This window comes from Carex rostrata, chromosome 20 (assembly GCF_964058835.1).
Source record: "Carex rostrata chromosome 20, lpCarRost1.2, whole genome shotgun sequence".
Taxonomy (NCBI): domain Eukaryota; kingdom Viridiplantae; phylum Streptophyta; class Magnoliopsida; order Poales; family Cyperaceae; genus Carex; species Carex rostrata.
Genome location: NC_135937.1, coordinates 4,881,069 through 4,902,741, shown reverse-complemented (window position 1 = coordinate 4,902,741; position 21,673 = coordinate 4,881,069). Strand labels below are relative to the sequence as shown.

The window sequence follows — 21,673 nt, the reverse complement described above, 5'->3', positions numbered from 1 at the left end:
TACTTTTTTTGAAATATACAGTTACTAATTTAAACTGAGAAATTCATTTTGATGGTTCATGATTACGGATCTTATACGACGAATTTAAACTGAGAAATTCATTTTGGACGAATTTTGGATTAATCCGAGAGTAAATTTTTTTTTGGGATTAATTACTAATTTTAATCGGAGAATTATTAATTTTATTTAATTCTTTGGTTCGTATAAATTTTGAGAATTATTATTCTTGAATCAATTCATAATTATTCTCTATTATTAAAATTTATGGGAGATGCAAAAGTTGGAGACCTTTAACCTCCCAAGAGGCCTCACATGTGCATCTCTATTTTTGCTATATTGGATCTAATACAACTTAAGATGAACAAAAATTCGGTCCAACCTCAATGACAGCCATGCATTTTGGCAAAATGGGCCGAACTTGCTTAATTTTGGCCAAGAGTTGATTGCATGGCTAATAAAGGGGAAGGACCGAACTATGTGTTATATGTGTTGTATTGGATCTTGACTATATGTTATATGATAGGATAAGATGGGATTGCATGTACAAAAAACTATATGTGTGTATATGTTGCACAAATTGTATTATGTTGGTATTTTCTATGATTTTATATGAATTCATATATAATTTTCGGCCTAATTAATTTTCTGTTGCAGAAATTTATTATATATATTTTCATATAAATAATTTTAGACCTTATTATTATTATTATTATTATTATTTTAGACCTTAATAATTGGATGTTGCAGAAACTATATATATTCTGTCGGAATATTTATTTTATTAATATTCTATATAATCTATATACACTAACCCTAAACCCTAAACACTATATATTCTATATAATCTACATATACATATAAAATAAAATTCGTATTTAGATTTATCAAATTTACACAAAAAAAATTTGTAAATCAAATCTGAAATTTAAAATTATAGAAAAATATACATATAAAATAAAAAAATACATATACATATGCATTTAAAATTTTCTGTTTTAAAAAAAAAAAAAAAAAAAAAAAATTGGGTTCGGTTAACAGTTCAGCGAACCAACGAATCCGGTTAACCATTAACCGGACCCATGGTTTGGGTCCGGTTAATGGTTAACCGAACCATTTTGAAAAGGTCCGGTTAACCGTTAACCGGAAATTTGGTCCGGTTAACGGTTAACCGGTTTGGGTAGATTTCAAATTTGACATCCGGTTCGGTTATTTTTTGAAATTTAATTTAATTTTTGGATATAAATAAAAAAATCGGTTCCATGGCTGATGGGGCTTTGAGTTCTATACATAAATTAAAAAATATATATATATATATATAAATTTAATTGGCAATTATTTCAAAATTATGCAATCAGATTTTATGTAAAATCGATTAGAGAGATTGTACGCTCAAATCCATCACTGACATCTCCTTTTTGTTTTTTTAATAATGTCCGAAGCACACACATCTCATTATTAAAAGGGAAACAAATCTGTTCTGATGAAATGTTTAAATCGCGTTTATCGTGTCATAGCGGCATGGTTAAAAAAATGACGCTATGGCCATATAGCGCTGCTATAGCGTGCTATAACGCTGATAGTGCCATAGCTTTTATAATCTGAAATCGCTATAGCGGCGCCGCCATCGCACGCTATTTAGAACCTTGGTTGTGATTCTCTGCTATTCTAAATCCGCCATTTCATCCATTTCAAAATTTGTGCATAAAAAACAATTATTTTTGAAATTCGTGCATTCCAAAAAGATAGAGGGTATATAAAAAAAATTGAAAGAGCTGAGAAATAAATATAATATATTAATTAAAGTCTTGAAAGATAAATAAGAAATTTAGCAAAATAAGAGGGCACACAAAAATTAATCCTAGATTAAATAGGTGGATACATTAAATTGTTGGATCTTATTTTGCAACAGCTATCATTGTTGTAAGAAATTAAGAGAGCTGCAACCCATTCAGAAAATAAAAAAAAAATAAAAAAAACTAGAGATAGATAACAATAACATATATGATAAACATTTAGAACAAAAACATCAACAACATGATTTTTTTTTTCAGAAATAATCAATAATTCAACATTAATGATACAATTATATGGATAACCAAACAATTTTTATTTTATAAATATCTTTTACCGAATTTTTTCAAAACCGTTATTAGACTGTCATAATTACATGTTAGATTAATCTCTTAATTTGAGCTACTTGATCAAAATTGTTAGACCAGATATCATTAATCTATCTACCATAAAAGTATTTTAAGGAACTGTTTTACATATAATTATTATTAATTAATAAGATCAACAACCTTCGTGATTCAATGGTTATTAATGTCATGTTGTTCCAAATGATAAAGACATTTGGCATGTTGTTCCAAATGATAATAGCAAGAGATATGGTATAGGCGTATGGCTATTTTTATTTCTCTTGATTTAATTACTCCTATATATTATATTTTTATTTCTACCATATTCATCTTGATTTCAATTAGTCTTATAACGTTAGAATTTTTTTTTTTTTACTTTTTGAATTAATAAGAAAGGGTTGAACTCTAAAAATGAAAATAGTGTATTTATATAGGCATATGGTCCTCTACAAAATGAATTGGTGATGAAGAGGCATTTTCATACGGAACAATTAACCAACTCAGCAAAAATAGCTTGAATTGAAAAAAAGAAAGAAAAAAACATGATTGATTGATTGTATATCGGACACATAACACTCATATGTAAAGCATGAAATAATTGTAACTATGAGTTCAAAAGTTTGGAGTATGGATACTTAAAGTGTTATATTTTCCTTAAAATATTAATCATTCATCAAACTTTTATTTATCATTTTTTGTTTCAAATAAAAGAAAGAAGGTTTTAAAATTGGAATTGAGCCGTCTCTTCTAAATAATAGCTGAAACAACTCTAAATTATTGATGTATATATATTATATTGGATATATAGTTTCATCTGTATAGTGGTATAATGCAATGGGATTTATACTACCCAATCAATATACATTTTTTTTAATCTCAAGAGCTAATATATAACAAAATATGTCTTACTGTAATGGAAAACTATCCACATCAGATAAAATTCTTGCTAAAGAAAAATTAATATTAATGATATTATAATCAATGTGAAAATTTACAGAAAAAATAAAATTCTTGCTAAAGAAAATATAGCAGAATATAGCAAAGGGAGATGGCAAGGAAATTAATTAAACTTGTCAGATGTGTTACAATGTAAAAGATGCCTCTCATTTATTTCTAATTGGTAATTTCTAACCTGTGAATGGGATTATGTTGTCAGAATAATTTCAAAAGGGACATATATTCAACTCAGGATATAATACAATATCCAATGTCTAGCAAGTGTGAACTCAGGATATAATAATTTTTTAATGTTTCTTTGCGTGCATGCTTAAAAATTCAATCAACGAATTTTTTTTTCCTTTAATGAATGTTTCAAAATAATTAACCAAATAATAAATTAAGTCAAAAGAAATTTAGAGCGTTAATTTAGCAAACTATATAGATGTTATAACATTAATTAATTTGGCTTTGTTAATTGGAGCGTTAAATAGGAAAAAAAAAAAAACCTGAGCGCCTTGTCCGTCATTTGACAACCCGCTCCCACGGTTCCATGAGCGAAGGTCTTCAATATATTCAAAGGGTGGTGCATGGAGCTGGCGGAGGAACTGTCTGAAATAATTTGAACCGCCGAAGAACTCTCTCAGGACAGTGAATCTATATCTCCCAAAAGTAGATGCACCACACATGACATGTAAACATCTGTTGGTCTCTTATCTCGTGCCAAGGTAGATCGTCGTAGTAACTCACATACAACCTCCAATTGACAATATTGACCTTTAAACGCTCAATCTGATTCTGAAATTGCGTTGTACCTAAATTGTAAATACATCACAATTACATATTAAATCACAATTACTAATTTATATTGAAAAAATAATATTTATTATTAAAATGTACTTCTGAGAGGTAACATAATTAACACTAACTAGTTTGTATCAAAAGGTGAGGTTTTATTGGGCCGAAGCCCAATAAAACAAAGTAAACTGCTAGCTACTTACCACCTAGTTCTCGCCTCTTGATACAACTAGCACACATACTAGTCCATATCCTAAGCCCAATAAAACTAATTTATTCTTTTCCAACCTGAGAACCTTATCGTCTCTCGCTTTCTCTCTCTCGCGTTTTCTAGCCATGGGAAAGAAAAAAGAGTTGATGTCGTCAGCGCCATGGCGCGGAGTCGACGACAACGAATCGGACATATTCGAGGATGCAAAGATGAAGATCACGAGGCAACCCGGATCCGACCCCACCTTGCACGTGCCCGCTAAGAAATCCGCAAAGAAATCGGATTTCGACGATGACGAGCCCGTTTTCGACCCTGAACTTCGCTACAGTTTCCAGCGCAATATGCAGGTATCCATCCACTGCAATTTCTTACCTCTTTGCCCTTTTGAAACTTGTAATTTGTGTAAATACCCCGTAATATTTGGAGTAAATGGAGGGAATTGGGAGACCATGGCCCTGCTATTTTCATATTCAGTACCAGTACAATACCAGTACTCATTTACTGGCATTTATTTATGGGAGAATTTCATATACCCCCTCAAAAATCTTGAAATTATGTATTTGCCCCTTTAAAATTGTTAATATCATATTTACCCTTCTAATGTTCAAGAACTGAAATTTACCCAATTTACTGATTTTTCTAATAGAACTCATTTTAAATATATAAATTACCCATTTTACCCTTGATTACAAAAATTAAAATTCTCCCTCCCCTCTCTCTAAGAGAAACCGTTTGATCCTTCTGTAAGATTGGTATCATCAGCTAGATCTCAATTTGACGGAGCTCTCCCTTAAAATTCCGTCAGCAGCAATTGAGAAATCTAAAATATAGTAAGGTACTTTCTGTACGTTTATGTGATCTGATTGAGGAACTGCACTGGAAATCTTTAATTAAAAAACTGCTAAGAAAAAAAATAGGCTCGGACTTAGCTTGGGCTGAGAAATGAAATGTGTTATAAAAAACAAGAGATACTGATAAACAAGCTTTAAAAATTGAAAATAGAAGCAAGAATCACAGCAATTGAGATCGTAAAAAGAAGAATTAAGAAGATATATGGATATCCGCTCTACTACCAAGAAAAATATGGATGACCTTGATTCAACCTTCAAGATTCTGAATGAAAATTAGATCAGGAATGAAACCTTAGTAAAAAAACTAACGAGGACATGGAAGTTAGAAATGAGGAATCGAGGTCACTCCAGATACTCTAGTTGAAAAGGATGCGGACGGGTGGGAGGGAAGGAGGGAGGGAGAGAGAGACAGAGAGACTGGTTCGTTCAATAGAAGGAAGGAGATTGACGGAGGTATCCTTAGTTGACGGCAAAATTTTAATCTAACTGAAGGCAATGTCACGAATCTTAATGCACAGCAATGGCACAAATCAGTAAAGGAGAAAGGGTAAAATGGATAATTTATTTATTTAAAATGAGTTTTATTAGAAAAATCAGTAAATTGGATAAATTTGTGAGTTCTTGAACTTTAGAAGGGTAAATATGATATAATGAATTTTAGAGGGGGAAATACGTAATTTCAAGGTTTTTAGGGGGATACATGAAATTCCCCCTTTATTTATTATTGATTTTTTTGTTTAATTTATGGTTTGTTGTGGGCTTTTATTTGGTTTACTGGTACACTAACTCGTGATGTTTTGTGGAAAGCAGTTCCTGGGACGGGTTTTTACTGTGGATACGCTGGTGAAGCCTCTGCCACCTGTCATGGCATATAATGTTTCCCGCAACATCAACTTCTTCTTGCGCATTTTCACGCAGTTTTGGGGTATGTTTCTGGTATCTCTTTGTAATTCTAAGATTGGTTTCAATTGGTTTGTAAATTTACCAACCTGACCCGACCTGAAAATGAATGGACAGCAGATTTGGGTTTGGTTTATTGACAACAGATTAATTGGACAATTTTTGCAATTGTCTAAAATGATTTGTAATTTTGAAATCTGGTAATTGAAATATAATCTATACTTTATGCACATCATGCACATGAAAAATGATGAAATCTGATGCAAGTTTCACCATTTGTCAAATGACTTGACAACATTTGATTTAATACCAAATAACATTCAAATTCATGAAAATTGATGCACAAACCAGTCTAGAAGGCTAACAACATGTCTCTAAATTTTTTCAATATATAAAAATCTTTTCGAGTTGAATTGAAAAAGAGTTGCCAATTTAAGCTGTTGTTAGTGGATATCAACCCTTCACATTTTAGGCTTCTTAGTATAAACAAAAAATTGTGTAAAGCAGCCAAGCAGGTTAATAAATCGTTACAAAAATTATATGAATTTGAGTAATCAGGCTGTCAGGTAATTGTTGCAGATCAACGATCTCTAACTTTGAGGAATTCCTTACTGGAAAGTGTATCGAGTATTTGATAATAGATTAGTGTGCTTAAATGTTACTGGTATTGTTATTATACTTCACATTGTTGAAAGATACATGTGAGTACATACTTGAATTTGTAAACTTTATGTAAGGGAGGAATTATCTCTTGCAACTTGTAACAAATGTATTGTGGCATTTTTTTTTATTAAGCTCTTGTGAAATTTACATTTCTCAGATGAGGAGGGGATTGCAAATGCGCAGAAATCACTGGGGTTAGGTCAAGAAGACCGGGATCGCCGGGTCCGTTAGGGCATTTAAAACCATCTGTGCCTTTTAGCATTTTGTTCAATTTATGGTTTATAACTCTTTTTTTGCCTTCAAATCATGGATGATTGATAGCTTTTCTGAATTTTTTTAGTGTAAAATAGTTTGTTGATTAATTAGTGTTATATTTTTGTGATTATGCAAGTACCTTAATTTGAGACGCTTATAATTTGACCTCACAGAAGCAAACACTGCATGGCATCCCCAACCCATGATTCAGGCAGAAAATTTCTTTTTTTCAAATACTTATTGAGTGCTGCCAAAAAAAAAACTAGCCGAACTATTTATTCCTCAACTATTCTCAAATTGGGTTGCTGATGTTCGATCCATGTCAAGATATGTGAGGATCAAGTGTGCACAAATCTTGATGCAAATCAAAATGCTTACCAATTTGATCCGATGTCCATCAGAATGCTACAAAGAAAAACAAACTTTGTGAAAGTTTCAAGGATTATTCTAGGATCCGGTTAACTTGTTTGTTTGTATAGAAATGCATTTGAATTTTTAGCAAATTTTGTTACTACGCTAACCAGTAAATCATGACACTGTTTTAGAATCAAAAGAAAACATGCATAATAAAAACTAAAAAGACAAAAACACTGAAAGAGTAAATATACCATTTCATTTAAATGGAAACACCAAATCCATTGGTTTCCTCATTTATAATGAGGAAACCTTATAAATGAGGAAACCAATGGATTTGGTGTTTCCATTTAAATGAAATGGAATATTTACTCTTGAAAACATGAACATAAAACACAAGACACATTGAAACATGAACATAAAAAACAAGAGACCCACATACAAAAAATATGTCGAATTGAATAAAAGGAAGAGACTTGTGCTTATTTCTGCAAGTGAACTTGTCATAAGTTTGCACTCTGTTTATACCACTTTTTGTTTTGTTCCCAATTGCTAGACAAAGTTTGGTGAGTTGGAAAGATGAATCATTTCACGTGGTTTGTTCTTTTTTGCTCTTTTGTTCAAATAAACATTTTATCTCTAGTCACTTAATAGAAATCTTGCAAAAGAAAAAGGTATTTATTAAAAGCAGTGTTTGTTCTTCATTTACTTGTCCTTTTGATTTGTGTTACAATGTACCAAGAAAAAAAGAGAGGATGGTATATAAAGGGTAGATGCCAAATTGCTGATTTTAATAGCATCATTTTTAAAATAATTGCTCATGGTGAAGCAGAAAGATGTAGGTGAATAGTTAGCTTGTGCTATTACTGATTTCATTTATTTTGAGCTCGGTGATAACGGGACTGCTAATTCATGATGCATTAGCAATCTATATTTTTTACGGCCATTTTTATTAATACCCTAAAAAAAAGTTTATTTTAAAACTGCGTTCATGTTTGATTTTTTTTTTTAAAAATGCCCCGACTGCCAGACCCATGGATCCGTCTCGTTCCCCCTTTCCGAAAAGTGATCATACGCGCAAATTCAACTTTCCTAGCCAAAGTTATGATTGTTTAAAGTTTTTTTAAAAACTAAACTTTAGAAATTCATAACTAACTATAGAACAACCCAAATAAATTGAAATTTAGGTCAATTCTGTGTATTTTTGAATGCTCTACATGCTGGTGTAATTACTTTTGCAGTTTGGTCCCCTCTATCAATCCATATTTGCTAATTTACCAGCAAAGGTCAAATTTGATGTTTTCAGTGCATTGCACTATACCAGTGGCTTTTGCCTAGTGCTTGGCTGCTGAGTTTGGACTTGGTACCAAACCAGAGATTAGTCTAGGGTGCTTGTGCATGGACAGAGATCTAATTTGAGGTTTGAACATATTTTAGTAACTCTAAACTACTGTTTTAGTACTAGAAATAAAGAGAAGAAGATCAACAAGTTGTCAGGGCTTAGAAATTTTTGAATCAAGGCTAAGTCCTTAATTAGTATTATCTTTAGACTTATGATATCCAACTGACAAATCAAATCAAAGTTATAAAGAGTTATGACATCATTCATAAATATATCAAATGTCTTATATTTTTGGCATACACCATAAACAAAAAAAAACGAAAACTTCACAAATGAAAATATTAAGATCACATCTCTAAAAAAAAAAAAAATAGCGGACCACAAGTGGGGGGGGGGGGGGGGGTTGGTCCCTAGAGGATCGCCCATGGGCCAGGCGGTCCGTTATGGGGAATGGGCCACCCGTGGACCTAGCGGTCGGGGCATTTAAAAAAAAAAAAAAATCAAACATGAGGGCAGTTTTAAAATTAACTTTTTGTTTAAAGTATTAATAAAAATGGCCGTCCTTTTTACAATGAATGAAGACATTATTATTTCATGGTATTACGTTAGATTAATTAAACAAGAATTTATTTCGACTACCAAGGACCTTGAGTAAGCTCCAATTAAGTATATACTATGACAAAAAAAAAACTGTTTAACACTAATAACAACAAAAGTAGAAAGGGAGTATACATTAAATAAGTACCGAAAATACCTTTTTTTTTTTAACCATTTCGTTGGGCTGTGTTAGATTCTCATGAATATACATTATAAACTTTTTTTTTCTAAAAGCTCAACTCTATACAAAATGAATATCTAAATTTAAAATATAAATATGTCACTCATGAATTATATCAATTTTAACGGTTTAAATTCATTGTTTAAGTCTAATTCAATAAATATTAAATTTAAACTCACCTAGTAATAAGTTTAGATACATACTACTTCAGTCTTAACTATATCATAAATTTTTACTCCCTAAAATTTATAAAGAAAACGAGGAAGTAGAAAATAGTAACACAATTAAAAGAAGACATAACGAGTGTGTTTGGATTGTCAAAAATAGTATGAGATTAGCATTGTTTTTTAGTTAATAATTATTTTTCTCCACTATTCTACGTTTGAATCACTCTATGAATATAGCTATTTTTAAAATTAGTGCTATTATTGCTAATCCATTCAAATAATAGAATAGCATTAATTATAAATTAGCACTATACTTGCTATTTCCGAATACATCCAACGGAAAGTTAAGAATCAAGAGATAGCAATAGCAATGGAAACAATTTAATTTATACCCTTGACACTTTCCACGAAAACTCTTTTCATACACAATTAACTTTTAATTGAGTATCCTTTACTGACTATGCAAGACAGATCAAATTAATTCGGAGTTTATTTAAATCTCAGGTCAGATTTAAACGGACGACTCAGATCTCATTCTACACGGTCAGGTATTGCAGTCGATGTCTGGGTCTGAATTCAACTCTCTCAAGCTACTTCTTTTTATTGGTCAGAGAATAACCTTAATATATTTTTTTTTTTTGAGGGGAGGCCCGTACTAGGTATTAGAATAACCTTAATCATGCTAACGGTTGAAGCAAGGTATTGGGATTTGAGCTTGCTAGTCGGGTCATTTTAAACGGTTTCAAGAAAATCTGGAGCGTCTACTTCCGGATTCGACAGTATACGATAAACTTGACCAAGTATCAGTACGAAGTACATGATTGTGAAGGTTCCGTCCGATCCTAATCTAACGGTTCCGATATACCTAGACCATACATCGAAAACGCTCATCTCGGAGAATTCGTATCCTCTGAGATATCTCAAACTTTGCGTGACTTTGTGGAAAATCCCAATCGTTTAAATACGTTCTGCACAAATAATAAGGACCCCTACATCACCCCCGAATAGGCACCGGACACGTCGGTCACGCAAAAGTTGAGATATCTCAGAGGATACGCACTCCATGTCGGAACGGAGCAGAACCCGCTCAAAAGCACCATCGTGCCAAGTTAAAAAGAACGGTTCGGATCCACTAATGAGAGGATGTGTATTCGGTGTTTGGTGCCCAGTTGGCAAGTCACTTTCATACCCTTTCCTCTCCATTCCTCAAAGAGAGACTAGTTCTCGTTTTCCCAATATTATTTTAATGAGCCCCTGAATTCTTAAGATTAAAATATAATAAGGTCATAAGTTAACAAATTTATAAGTTGGATAAAGATTACAATATTCATCCGTACTTGACACCTTCAAAGTATCAGCCATCAGCAATCACTTATCATTAACTCATGAGTTGATTACTTGTACGCATCTGTAGTGAAAGGGATATCTCCAGTGTTGGTCAAATTGGAGGTTATAGGTCTTAGTCAGGATGTATTATTTACTAAATTCCATAGCTCATAATGAAACACTAGCTTTAGCATAAAGGACATGAGTCGATAAATTCACCCAAAAATTTTCAGTTGTTCCTCAGGACAGCATCTAACCGTGTTTTAATCCAAGGCCTTAGCTGATCGAACCGTCAAAATAGGCTCATCGGAGTATTAGTTGAAAATACAGGGTGATACAATCTTTCATCAATTTTCAGCTTCCATCCCTCTGAGAGTCCTTTCATATTTTCTTCCGAGATTCCTCTCCGCGCTTTTAAATTTTGTTCCTTCTTTTTCCGTGAAAGAATCTTGGCAGCGATTCTATATACCAAATCTATTTCGGAGGTTTCAAATTTATTACATCTTCTGATTGTTTTCGCTATCAATCAATATCGCTCTTTCTATTCTCGGTGTCGTGCTTCTCCAATTATTAGATTGGTAATCGCATCTCTTGAAATCGTGTCTGATTTTTTCCGTCTCTTTCGGATTCTTTCTTATTTTTGAGATTATGATGAGGTATTAGGCTGCTTTTTATGGGATTAGGGAAATAGGTCTGAGCTTTAGTTGGCACTTCGATTTACTGTGCTGAGTTTTTTTTTTTTTTTAATTCCCCTTTTTAGTTTCTCTCATCCTTCCATCGAAGTTTTGTTAATACTCCTTTTTATTGGCTAAGAAAAGTTATTCAAATGCTATTTATCAAGCGAATTTTCTAATTTAGATTGTTTGTTTCGTTCTTTTTACACAGGTTGATATTTCTGTAACTACTACTTTTAGATAATTATAGAAATTGCTCGACAAGTTTATACAAATATCTCCTATATTAGCATCTCTATTTTTGAGATTATAGTCCATATCGTGTATATTTGTCTAATGTATTTTTATCTTCAACAGCATCTCTAGAGAAGGTTCAAGCTGCTTCATTTGTGAAAGAGACAAGGTTCTGAATTTCATGACGTTTCCTTAACTTTTCTTTGAAATTGTGGAGCATCAACCACAATTAAGAAAGTTTTCGGGTGCTAATTGTACTTATGGGTGTGGTATTTGGATGCTTCAGCGGGGAAAACTCCAATGATGAATCGCAGGATACTCAATGCCTCTGCTTGCAGTGGTCTGTTCAACCTTTCATTAATGTGGTATGTTATTAAGATTATTTTTTTATATAAGGTAGGGTTCGCATACCCAACTATGTTATTAAACTTAAATTCTTCTATTTAGTTCAAACTGAAACGAATAAATGTTTTTATTACATCTTGTGTTGTTTTGATACAACAGTTTCACTATAAACTGTTATGTCAGTACGTTGATTTTCTTGGTACAGTAGTTTAATTTGTATGATAACAAGTTCATATCATTTGCATTAAGGCACCTGGGTATTTGGCATTTAGTTCATGCTAATGATAAACAATTTGGCTTGGAATTGAAGCTTTGAGGAGAAATTCAATTCCTTTGGCTTTTAAGAAAATCAATTGTCTATAAGAATTGCTGGTAAGCTCTCTAAGGTTCAATCAGCAACAAATTTAAGGCTGTATGATTTGTGTAAATTTCTGTGGTGTTAGTAAGAGAAATTGGTTTGGAATACTTCATTTTAGTGTATATTTCCTTTGTAATCACATCCTATCATTGAATGGCAAGTGCTACTCAATTAGAGACAAGAGATTGCTAGATCTGTTGTTTGTATAATTCAATGATTGCAGTATCAGATGATAACAGTGGAACTTGCCAGTACCTGTTCTACACTTTGTTCGGCATTTTGGTTCAAAAGATCTGAATGCACTAAAAGCTGCAGTTTAATTAACAATGTCAACTAAAAAAAATCCAAAATACATAATAAAAAAGGAAATAAGAGGGAAAGAGTTACAATCATACTTGACCATCAGATGTTAGTGTGTGGTGCAAGCTTTACTGACTAGTACCTGCGCATATTCTCACACAAGTGTGGTACATAAATAATGCAGATGAGAGCTCATTGGTGTCATCTTACATTGCGGTTTTACTAGTATGTACATCTATCAAGAGCAACTGGTACAGTTCCAAGCATATTGTATCTTTGTTTAGATGGATACAGTTTATTTTGGTTGTTCTGCCTGTATTTTTAAGCTTCATTTGAGCTGTCTCCCATTCCTTAAGCCTGAATTAATCTGAGAATATTAATACAAAGCATGAAAAAAATGGAAATTTATGGATGCAAATAAAACTTACAATAATCTTCTAATTATGTTGGAACAGTATGCATCCTTGTTCCAAAGAGGGAACCCAGAGCAAAGCCGCATTTCCCCTTTGCCTGGACAGAGAACAAACCCCTCAAATGCTTCCTCAGATCAATCACATAACAACTCGGGAATGGATACCTACCGGTCTCCCCCAAGACCACTAGCTTATGACGACCCCAGGTGCTCTCATGGCCAGGTCAGGCGTACCAAGTCTTTAACTGGGTCCCACGACTCATCAAAATGTCTTCTTAGAAGCAGTTCTAATATCAAAATTGGATCGCATGGGACCATGATTGAAGAGAGCTGTTTCAGCTCTTCAGTTAAGAAAGTAGTTCTGGATGATGAATTGGCAAATGAGGTGCAAGTTGGGGATAGTGATTCCTCCTCTGAGGACGAGGATTGCCCTATATGTCTTGAAGGTACATTATGTTTTCGGTTTTTTGGTTGTAAAAGACAGGATCTATCATGAAACTTTTGAGATAATACCTAAAGTACAACTTTTGAGATGGACACTTCTAGCACTCACACACCTGTTAACTTGGTTTCAGGACATGGATGTGTCGTGTTAGACACTGACAACTTTGCTCCAAACCTTTCTAAGCTTTTTTTTCTTAGTGAGCACCGAGCAAACAATATCAAGACACAGATTAAAAAGTTGCTTCTAAATTTAAGTAAATTTCTTTTCAATAGATTGATTTGGCCTTGGACTGGGTATTGTTTGCCAAAATCAGAGAAAGTAGATTGCTAATTTCATGTAGGAGAAATATCTATTTTATATCCAAATATGATTTGATGAGGGGCATTTTTAAAAATAAAAAGCAGACACACACCAATGCAAAAGTTGAAGGTTTCTTTAACAAAACATTGTTTTTTGCCTTTTCTTTGCAACCAATTATACAATGTCAGAGTACACAGAAGAGAATCCGAGAATGTTTTTACAGTGCAACCATGATTTTCACCTTGGTTGTATCTATGAATGGATGGAAAGGAGCCAAGCCTGTCCCGTTTGTGCCAAGGTATTCCACTATTTCACTTGAATTTCATTCTGGGGATAATTTACCGTGTACCCCTTTCAAAGCCCTAAAAGTGGTATACAAGTTGCAAAAGACAATTTACTGTACGTAGGCTTTATCCAGGTTAAACATTTTATACATATGATAATGTTGAGGGTTACAGATGAATATGATATTTTTCATATTTTGCAAGGGTGCTCTGAAAAGGTTTCTTTATTTTACATCCTTGAGTGTAAATTTTATAGATATATTATTTTTCGATGAACTATTATTTTGCTGTAAATAAACCATGTTACTCTTTGCTCACAGGTGATGTTGTTCACCGAGAATCCATGAAAATAGCCCAGTCACTTGGAAAACATATCAAGTGATCTTGTGGCTTATATGTACATACCTCATCCCAAGCAGCAGCTTTACAACAATATGAAATTTGAAAACCACAGGAGTTTAATTCTTTCAATTTAGTATAGAATTGTTTAATGTCAACGATGATTTATTTTTGGAATATAGCTCGCCTGGTGGTAAATGGACGTACAGCTTAATGAAATTGGTAATTTTGTTTTGTTCTATTGCATCCAGAGTGTGCCTCTGCACAACCTGATGTTAGCAATGCAGATCAATCTTTTACAAAATGCCCTTTTCTTTTTGGTCCTAAAATCAATTTGTAACATCCAACTCTTAAGCAGATTGTTGCATTTAAGATTTTAAACTACTTTCAGTATTAAGGGGCAAACTTGGTACATAACAAAACAATCAGATGTATACAGAAAGTAGCTTATTGTTCAATCATATATGCTAAATTACATGTCTCCTCTTATTCTTTTTTCTATACGTCAATTGTTCATAGAGTTGCTTAAAAATAAGATATAGTTATTTTCTGTATATGCCTTGTTACTGGCATTACTGAACTGCTGCTTTGAAAGCTCTCTGGAAAACCTCTGGTGGTTGTCCTCCGCTGATCTCAAACATCCCATTTATCTGTTAAGAAAAAAAAAAAGATAAAATAATGATAAATGCAAGCAATCATTCATAAAATCAACATTCTAGCATGGTTTGATAGGAAAGTATCATACCGTAAAATGGGGTACTCCTGAAATGCGAGAAGAGTACTTCTCAAGTTCTTCATTAACCTTCAATACAATAGCAAAAAAAAGAAAAAAAATTGAACACTAATAAGATCCTAATAAAAAGAGTTGGAATCCATTAACAGTGGATAAACTAGAGAATTTGAAAACAGTTCTCAGATCAAGCTATAAGGTTTAAAAAACAGGAGAAAAGCTTGAACGCATATTGTTAGCCTTATGGATTTGATTTTATATCAAATTTCATGTATTTTGACTGTTGATTGACATATTCCATCAAAGGCAATGAAGTATGCAAACTTCCATCAAATTGTATCTTTTGTCATGTATGCATATAGTGAATATTAAAATTCGAATGTCTGGTTTCAATTTAAATGTTTATATAGCGATTGTCAATATTGTCAATTGATCGCAAATCTTAATAATTTAAATAAACCACTGTATACTCTAATATACCTCATTAACTCCTTTATTGGGATCATTGAGCAGCTCTTCTGCTCCTTCAATTCCAACTTTTTTGGCAGCATCCAATAGAACTTGCCTAAAATCCACAATGGAAACAACATCACTAAAGGTAAATGAGTTAATGATTTGATATAGATTTTAAAAACCACTACATACTTGTCACCAATGTATTTTCCTTCAACATGGTAATTGATGAACAATTCCCCAGCCAGAGCATGTTGCTTTTCATAACCTTGCTTTGCCGCATATGTTAGTAATCTGTGACAGTCCATTGAATTTCCCCTACATCACAGCACACCTTCTATCAGTATGTAAAAGTGGATTTGTATCAAGATTTGAGAACTGGTCCTTACTGGTACAGGTACTGAGTGGCACAGGAAGCCATGATCATTAGAAAAGTTCATTCAGAAATTAATAACATAAACAAAATCAAGCGCAATTCAATTTGTATCATTGATACAGTGGTACCTAATGTACCAGTACAGATCATATTATGTAACAGGCTGGTACTATGTACCAGATCCTTGAATGCATATATACTGATGATAGTTTTCATTTTTAATTGAAGGTATAAATTTTCAAAAGGAAATAGAAATACACATACGTGAGCCCAGCAGTGTCATAATCATATCCAAGTCCTCTAAAAATCTGTCAATTTTTACACAGAAAAAATAAATTAAATAATTGAGCTGTTCAAATTCTAAATATCTGGAGAAGAGAAAGTAATCGTTTTAAGGGATAAAAAACAAACCTGGCTCATACGAGATTGCATTTGGTCAAATTGTGCCGCTCCAAATCTCTGGCCGAAGAAATCAGACTTCTTCACACCTTCTTTTGGCGCAGATGGATTCAAGAAATATGGGTGCCAACGTACCTACCATATCATAATTTAAATGAAATGATTAAATGTACTAAATACTTAATCAACATTTTCCAAATGAATGCTGGAGTCCAGAGAGAGAGAGAGAGAGAGAAAGAATAACCTTAAAATCAAAGGAGTCTTTGGATTGTTCAATAGCTTTGTCGAGGTTTGTCTTCCCAACAAAGCACCAGGGACAAACGGTGTCTGAGCTAACATCTATTTCAATTAGCTTCTTTCCGTTGCTCGAATCAGCCATTTTTTCGTACGAACTAGATGAAAAAACTTCAATTCAATTATAATTAGCAAGACATCAATTTAAATAGAGAGAATTAGGCACCTGCTGCGAGCGAACGTCGCGAGAAAAAGTTTAGAATAAGACCGAATCGAATGGAGTCTCGCTGGATTTAAACGCTGAAGAAGATTTATCCCCATGTTATAAAGGTCTCCAGAGAAGCAGGGGTAGGTGGGACGAAAAGGCCCTTTTCTTATCCTACCTCTTAGGAACATTATACCCTACCTATCTCGACCGTTCATCTATCTTTTGACTTTGCCTTAATTTGACCGCTTAATCTTTAAATGCCCTCGTGATCGCCACGTGGACAGTGGTCGGTCCGTCGGTGTATCAAAAGAAGAATCGGAGAAGCAGAAGCGATTGACCATGCGTTAACGGGAATTTTTTTAACAGAGTAGTTTTAGCTTCATGCAGATCACCAACTGTCCAACCATATGTAACGCTGTTTTGATTCTATAGTTTCTGCGCTCCATGAAGCGAAATCTACTCTTTTAAAATATTACCTGCATTAACGGCAGAATCACAATTTATGGCAAGCGGGCCCGCTTCAACTAATTGTCGTCCCAAAAGAATTCATCACTAGTTTGAGCGTATAACTTCTTTTTGTCAAGCTATGGTGAAATATACTCCAATACGGAAGTTATTTGTCCCAAAAAATATCTGCTGACCGAGTATTTCATCGAATTGAGGAGAATCTTGAGGCAAACTCGTCTTTGCAATTGCTTTATTATTGGGTCATCTTTGATAGCCTCGCAATCTCAATTTCTCTCGATTCTTCCACTGGGTAAGAAATTTATCTCCTTTTGGATTTGAAACCGCTATTCGTTACTACTTGAAAAGCGTTTTTCTGTATTCTCCAAATTGCTTTGCAATCTAAATTCTTGTCTGTTTCATTTTGAAATCTCTCCTCAAAATCAGCCCTCAGAGGGAAATGTCCCAACTATTAAATAATTTGGTCAACAATTAAGCTAATTGATGGAGAAAAGTGTTCAAAACTAACTAATTATCTTTAAAATGCTCATCCCGTTTTCTGAATAGATCAAACAAAAGATGGTTGTAGACGAGAAATTATGCGGGATTCAAGAGGCGAACATTCCCTCAAAGAGCGCGATATACATATGGGGATACAATGAGAGCGGCCAAACAGCTCGAAAGGGGAATCTACGCCACCTGAGAATACCAAAGAGTCTCTCTTCCAATCTGTTCAATATTTCAGACGGTAAGTGGAAGAAGAATCTACATTGGTTGGATGTGGCCTGCGGCCGTGAGCACACTGCTGCTGTCGCCTCTGACGGCTCTCTCTATACATGGGGTCAGTCTACTAATTTATTCTTCATTGTTTGTTTCTATATGTCTCTGACTCACCGCTTCATTTCTGAATTCTGAGCGCTATAACTACCAAAAAGGTACAAGCTATGAAACAAAATTAAAATAGTCTATGAGCTGATAACGCTTGGTCAGCTATCAAGCATAGAAATTGGTCGATAGAAAGGTAAAACTCAGAGAAAAGAGAAGAAAAAGGAATCAACTGATAATATGGTGTGCATTTTGACAGTCATAATTTTACCAGTATGAAAAAAGTATACTTGCGATGTAGGTTCCAATGAATTCGGTCAGCTAGGAGATGGGACAGAGGAGAGTAGCAAGGAGCCGCAAAAGGTGAAATTGCTGGATTCTGAATTTGTTAAATACGTGTCATGTGGGGCCCACTGTACAGCTGCTCTTGCTGAACCTAGAGAAAATGATGGCTCTATCTCTAAAAGTCGCCTTTGGGTCTGGGGCCAAAATCAGGTTTCCAAAAGCCACCTGTCCTAATTTAGTAAATCGATTTTTCCACTTCGATTTATAATTGTAGATTTTAACACTTGGACTTTTCTTGACAGGGTTCGGACTATCCGAGATTGTTCTGGGGTGCATTTGCTCCAAATACGGTAAGTGATATTCAGAGATATGTTATGCTTACTGTACCAACTGGTACAATACAACCCACTGTTTTGCATGTCACTTGATACTATTAGTATAGTTACATTTCATAGTCGATTTGGGAGTAATTGCCCTCTGGTAGCAGGTCATCCGCCAGGTATCATGTGGCGCAGTTCATGTAGTTGCTCTCTCTGAGGAAGGTCTTCTTCAAGCATGGGGTAAAAACTCTCTTTTCCTGGTTTGAATCATCTTTTGAAGATATCTCAGTATATTTTTCAGCTAACTGTACTAGGAAAGTGGTTGCTGGTTTGTATGAGAAAATGCTCCTAGAATTGTAAAGCAGTAAAATAACAGGGAATTAAGTTGCGCTGTGATAACATATTACCAGGCTACAATGAGTGGGGCCAGCTGGGGAGAGGATTTACGTGTGAAGGGTTACAGGGGCCACGTGTATTGAATGCATATGCAAGGTTTCTGGACGAAGCTCCTGAACCAATCAAGATTGTACAAGTGGCATGTGGAGAGTACCATACAGCTGCAATCTCTGATTCTGGAGAGGTGTAAGTTTCTCGCAAAAAGATGAAAAAGTGTAAATAAAAAAGGAAACAGAAAAGAAAAAAAAAATGCTGATCTGATGACAGGACGATCTACTTAACTAACTTGTTTAGATGCATGTATTAATTGTTAGATAATTGTTTTCTATACTTTCAAGTAAAATACAAATTTACAACTGATATCTTGTTCTTTTTAAGTTTACTGAATTGCTTATTCTATCACCTCTCCTTTTAGCAAAATCTTCTAAACCCTTTTTATAGTTTCTTACAGTGTTGTTTGCAGAGTTGCTTTAGTAGTTGGTTTATTCTATTCAGGTACACTTGGGGGCTTGGAAGCATGGGACAGCTGGGGCACTGTTCCCTGCAGTCAGGAGATAAAGAGCTGATACCAAGACGAGTCGTTTCTCTAGAAGGCACTTTCATAAGAGAGGTTACATGTGGTGGGGTCCACACATGTGCTGTAACAGAACGCGGGGCACTCTATGCATGGGGTGGGGGTCATGTGGGTCAACTAGGTTTAGGGCCCATGAACTGGTCCTTTTCTTGCACATCTGATGGGTCGTCTGAAATGATGCTTCGAAATATACCTGTCCTTGTGATACCACATGGGGTGCAACTGGTGACATGTGGCAATTCTCACACCCTCGTGTCAATGCGAGATGGGAGGATATATGGCTGGGGTTATAATAGTTATGGTCAGGCTGCAAATGCGAAATCAACTTATGCTTGGTTTCCTTCTCCTGTTGATTGGTGCGTGTATTTGCTTAGAGAACATATGTGTTTTCTTTTGTTATAGTGCAAAAAATGTCCCTCCAGTATGCTCAATTTGCAATAAGGACCCTGCATGACGAGAAATCGGGAATTAAGAGAATTACGTGCTATCTGTTGTTACTAAGTTTAATGACCCCTCTGACTTTTTAATTATTATCACTTTTTATATAGGTAGTTGTGCTTGACTAGTCTTATTTATTAAAGTTACATGCCTCGTAGAAATTTTATCAGGCATGATATCTTAGGAGGTTACACTTGAAACCTTGAACACATAATGTGTTATATCATAAAAGTATATGGAGCTTCTTTGATCTTCCTTAAGACAGAGGTCCCTTTTCAATATCTAACAAGGGATGCACTTTGGGAATCAATACATAAGCCGGGATGCACTTTGGCAATCAATACATAAGCCACTCGGGGTTTTATATTCTTGCATTGTTTTTGACAAATTTTTCATATGTTTATTTTTAAACCTGAAGTAATGGCAGAAAACTGCTCTGAATATCTAATGCCACAGTAGGCTTACATGTAGATTTATTGCCTATAAGGGCTTTTTGGCTTGTGAATTTCTTGTATGTTGAATTAATTTTGTCCTTTTTTATTTTTTCATGAAATATTGGATTAGGTGTGTTGGAGAGGTGAGGAGGCTGGCAGCTGGAGGAGGTCACTCAGCAGTCTTAACCGATGCACGCTCTCTCAAGGAACTGTGTGAATTCAGACTTGCTGAGTCGCTTAACCTCACCAATTCTCATCTAATAGAGGACGTGGCATCTCGTACAGCTGCTGATTCCTTGGCACGCCTCTGTCAAAGACTCAGGTGTGAGATCCTTTTTCTTTTTTTAAGGTTTTAACTGACAAGTGAATTTTTATCTGCCTATTTCTTTTAAATTAAATAGAATCCAAGGAACTGTGCAAATTCAACTGCTGTTTTTACTGTCTTTCTCTGTTTGAATTTCTACTGTTTTTTTTAAGTCACAGTACTGTTTGCTTTGGTGTGTATCTGCAGGGAGCATTTGCTTGAGCAAGAAGGTTGTGGCTGTGAAGAAAAAAAAATTATGGATGGAGATATTTGAATTTCTATCAAATATCTATTCTTTATGGTTTTCTAGAACTTGTATAGTAGTCATGTTCCCCAAATAGTGAATTATTCAATTGTGATGCAATTTGGAGAGGACCCGTTGGGTTTGTCAAACCATGACTCATTGATTTTGCAACTTCTGGTTGTATTTACTGAACTGGTCTTGATTTCCGTGTGGAATAATTAATGAAAAATGTAACGGTTAACTTTGTATTATTCGCACTTAATTGACAACATTTAATTCTAAATCAATTGACAGCATTTAATTTTAAATCAAATTGATTTGATGATTTCTTGGTATTATTCGCAATCAATTGACAGCATTTAATTTTAAATCAAATTATTTTCTTGGTATTATTCGCAATTAATTGACAGCATTTAGTTCTAAATCTAATTTTAACTTTTAGGATATGTTTTGTAGGTAATTCTGTTATTAATTATTATTAGTATCCAGCAGTATTTGCTTTCATGGTCGGTCGATCGTTGTAGTATCTACTATCTAGCGCTTAAGGTCGGTCGTTCTAGTCCGTAATATGGGCTAACCTCCGGGGAAATAAATCTGCT

The 21,673-nt window shown here is 34.2% G+C and overlaps 4 protein-coding genes across 6 annotated transcripts; 3 read left to right on the top strand and 1 right to left on the bottom strand.

Annotated features, from left to right (window-relative positions):
• Positions 1-4,141: 4,141 nt before the first annotated feature.
• Positions 4,142-6,909, top strand: LOC144572827 (uncharacterized). The gene is made up of 3 exons (XM_078322503.1): positions 4,142-4,430; positions 5,745-5,859; positions 6,655-6,909. Exons 1-3 carry the CDS (start codon positions 4,209-4,211, stop codon positions 6,726-6,728), a joined length of 411 nt encoding a protein of 136 aa, XP_078178629.1. The 5' UTR covers positions 4,142-4,208; the 3' UTR covers positions 6,729-6,909.
• Positions 6,910-11,071: 4,162 nt separating this feature from the next.
• LOC144572826 (E3 ubiquitin-protein ligase At3g02290-like) lies at positions 11,072-14,608 on the top strand. Of its 2 annotated transcripts, none has more exons than XM_078322501.1 (5): positions 11,072-11,297; positions 11,751-11,992; positions 13,086-13,488; positions 13,976-14,085; positions 14,392-14,608. In XM_078322501.1, exons 2-5 carry the CDS (start codon positions 11,888-11,890, stop codon positions 14,416-14,418), a joined length of 645 nt encoding a protein of 214 aa, XP_078178627.1. In that variant the 5' UTR covers positions 11,072-11,297; positions 11,751-11,887; the 3' UTR covers positions 14,419-14,608. The 2 variants fall into 2 exon arrangements, with proteins under 2 accessions (XP_078178627.1, XP_078178628.1); XM_078322502.1 differs by having other exon boundaries at positions 11,072-11,318; positions 11,762-11,992.
• A 216-nt stretch (positions 14,609-14,824) lies between these two features.
• LOC144572825 (Thioredoxin superfamily protein) lies at positions 14,825-16,916 on the bottom strand. Of its 2 annotated transcripts, XM_078322499.1 has the most exons (8): positions 16,829-16,916; positions 16,613-16,760; positions 16,381-16,503; positions 16,234-16,277; positions 15,786-15,911; positions 15,621-15,705; positions 15,156-15,212; positions 14,825-15,060 (listed from the first exon to the last, which is right to left on the bottom strand). In XM_078322499.1, the coding sequence occupies exons 2-8, from the start codon at positions 16,745-16,747 to the stop codon at positions 14,983-14,985; spliced, it is 648 nt and encodes a 215-aa protein (XP_078178625.1). In that variant the 5' UTR covers positions 16,748-16,760; positions 16,829-16,916; the 3' UTR covers positions 14,825-14,982. The 2 variants fall into 2 exon arrangements, with proteins under 2 accessions (XP_078178625.1, XP_078178626.1); XM_078322500.1 differs by having other exon boundaries at positions 16,613-16,889.
• A 474-nt stretch (positions 16,917-17,390) lies between these two features.
• Positions 17,391-21,315, top strand: LOC144572382 (Regulator of chromosome condensation (RCC1) family protein). The gene is made up of 9 exons (XM_078321937.1): positions 17,391-17,567; positions 17,822-18,095; positions 18,381-18,574; positions 18,667-18,714; positions 18,852-18,924; positions 19,095-19,266; positions 19,576-20,010; positions 20,657-20,848; positions 21,038-21,315. Exons 2-9 carry the CDS (start codon positions 17,834-17,836, stop codon positions 21,102-21,104), a joined length of 1,443 nt encoding a protein of 480 aa, XP_078178063.1. The 5' UTR covers positions 17,391-17,567; positions 17,822-17,833; the 3' UTR covers positions 21,105-21,315.
• The last annotated feature ends 358 nt before the right edge of the window (positions 21,316-21,673 follow it).

Excerpts from the sequence above, each read along its gene's own strand:
- LOC144572827 (XM_078322503.1), top strand. The coding sequence starts at position 4,209 with ATGGGAAAGAAAAAAGAGTTGATGTCGTCAGCGCCATGGCGCGGAGTC. Across the intron at positions 4,431-5,744 it reads GTTTCCAGCGCAATATGCAG|TTCCTGGGACGGGTTTTTAC; the intron begins GTATCCATCCAC and ends TGTGGAAAGCAG. Across the intron at positions 5,860-6,654 it reads CATTTTCACGCAGTTTTGGG|ATGAGGAGGGGATTGCAAAT; the intron begins GTATGTTTCTGG and ends TACATTTCTCAG.
- LOC144572826 (XM_078322501.1), top strand. The coding sequence starts at position 11,888 with ATGGGTGTGGTATTTGGATGCTTCAGCGGGGAAAACTCCAATGATGAA. Across the intron at positions 11,993-13,085 it reads TTCAACCTTTCATTAATGTG|TATGCATCCTTGTTCCAAAG; the intron begins GTATGTTATTAA and ends ATGTTGGAACAG. Across the intron at positions 13,489-13,975 it reads TTGCCCTATATGTCTTGAAG|AGTACACAGAAGAGAATCCG; the intron begins GTACATTATGTT and ends ATACAATGTCAG.
- LOC144572825 (XM_078322499.1), bottom strand. The coding sequence starts at position 16,747 with ATGGCTGATTCGAGCAACGGAAAGAAGCTAATTGAAATAGATGTTAGC. Across the intron at positions 16,278-16,380 it reads TGCAATCTCGTATGAGCCAG|ATTTTTAGAGGACTTGGATA; the intron begins GTTTGTTTTTTA and ends AAAAATTGACAG. Across the intron at positions 15,213-15,620 it reads CCAATAAAGGAGTTAATGAG|GTTAATGAAGAACTTGAGAA; the intron begins GTATATTAGAGT and ends ATTGTATTGAAG.
- LOC144572382 (XM_078321937.1), top strand. The coding sequence starts at position 17,834 with ATGGTTGTAGACGAGAAATTATGCGGGATTCAAGAGGCGAACATTCCC. Across the intron at positions 19,267-19,575 it reads ATCTCTGATTCTGGAGAGGT|GTACACTTGGGGGCTTGGAA; the intron begins GTAAGTTTCTCG and ends TATTCTATTCAG. Across the intron at positions 20,849-21,037 it reads CGCCTCTGTCAAAGACTCAG|GGAGCATTTGCTTGAGCAAG; the intron begins GTGTGAGATCCT and ends GTGTATCTGCAG.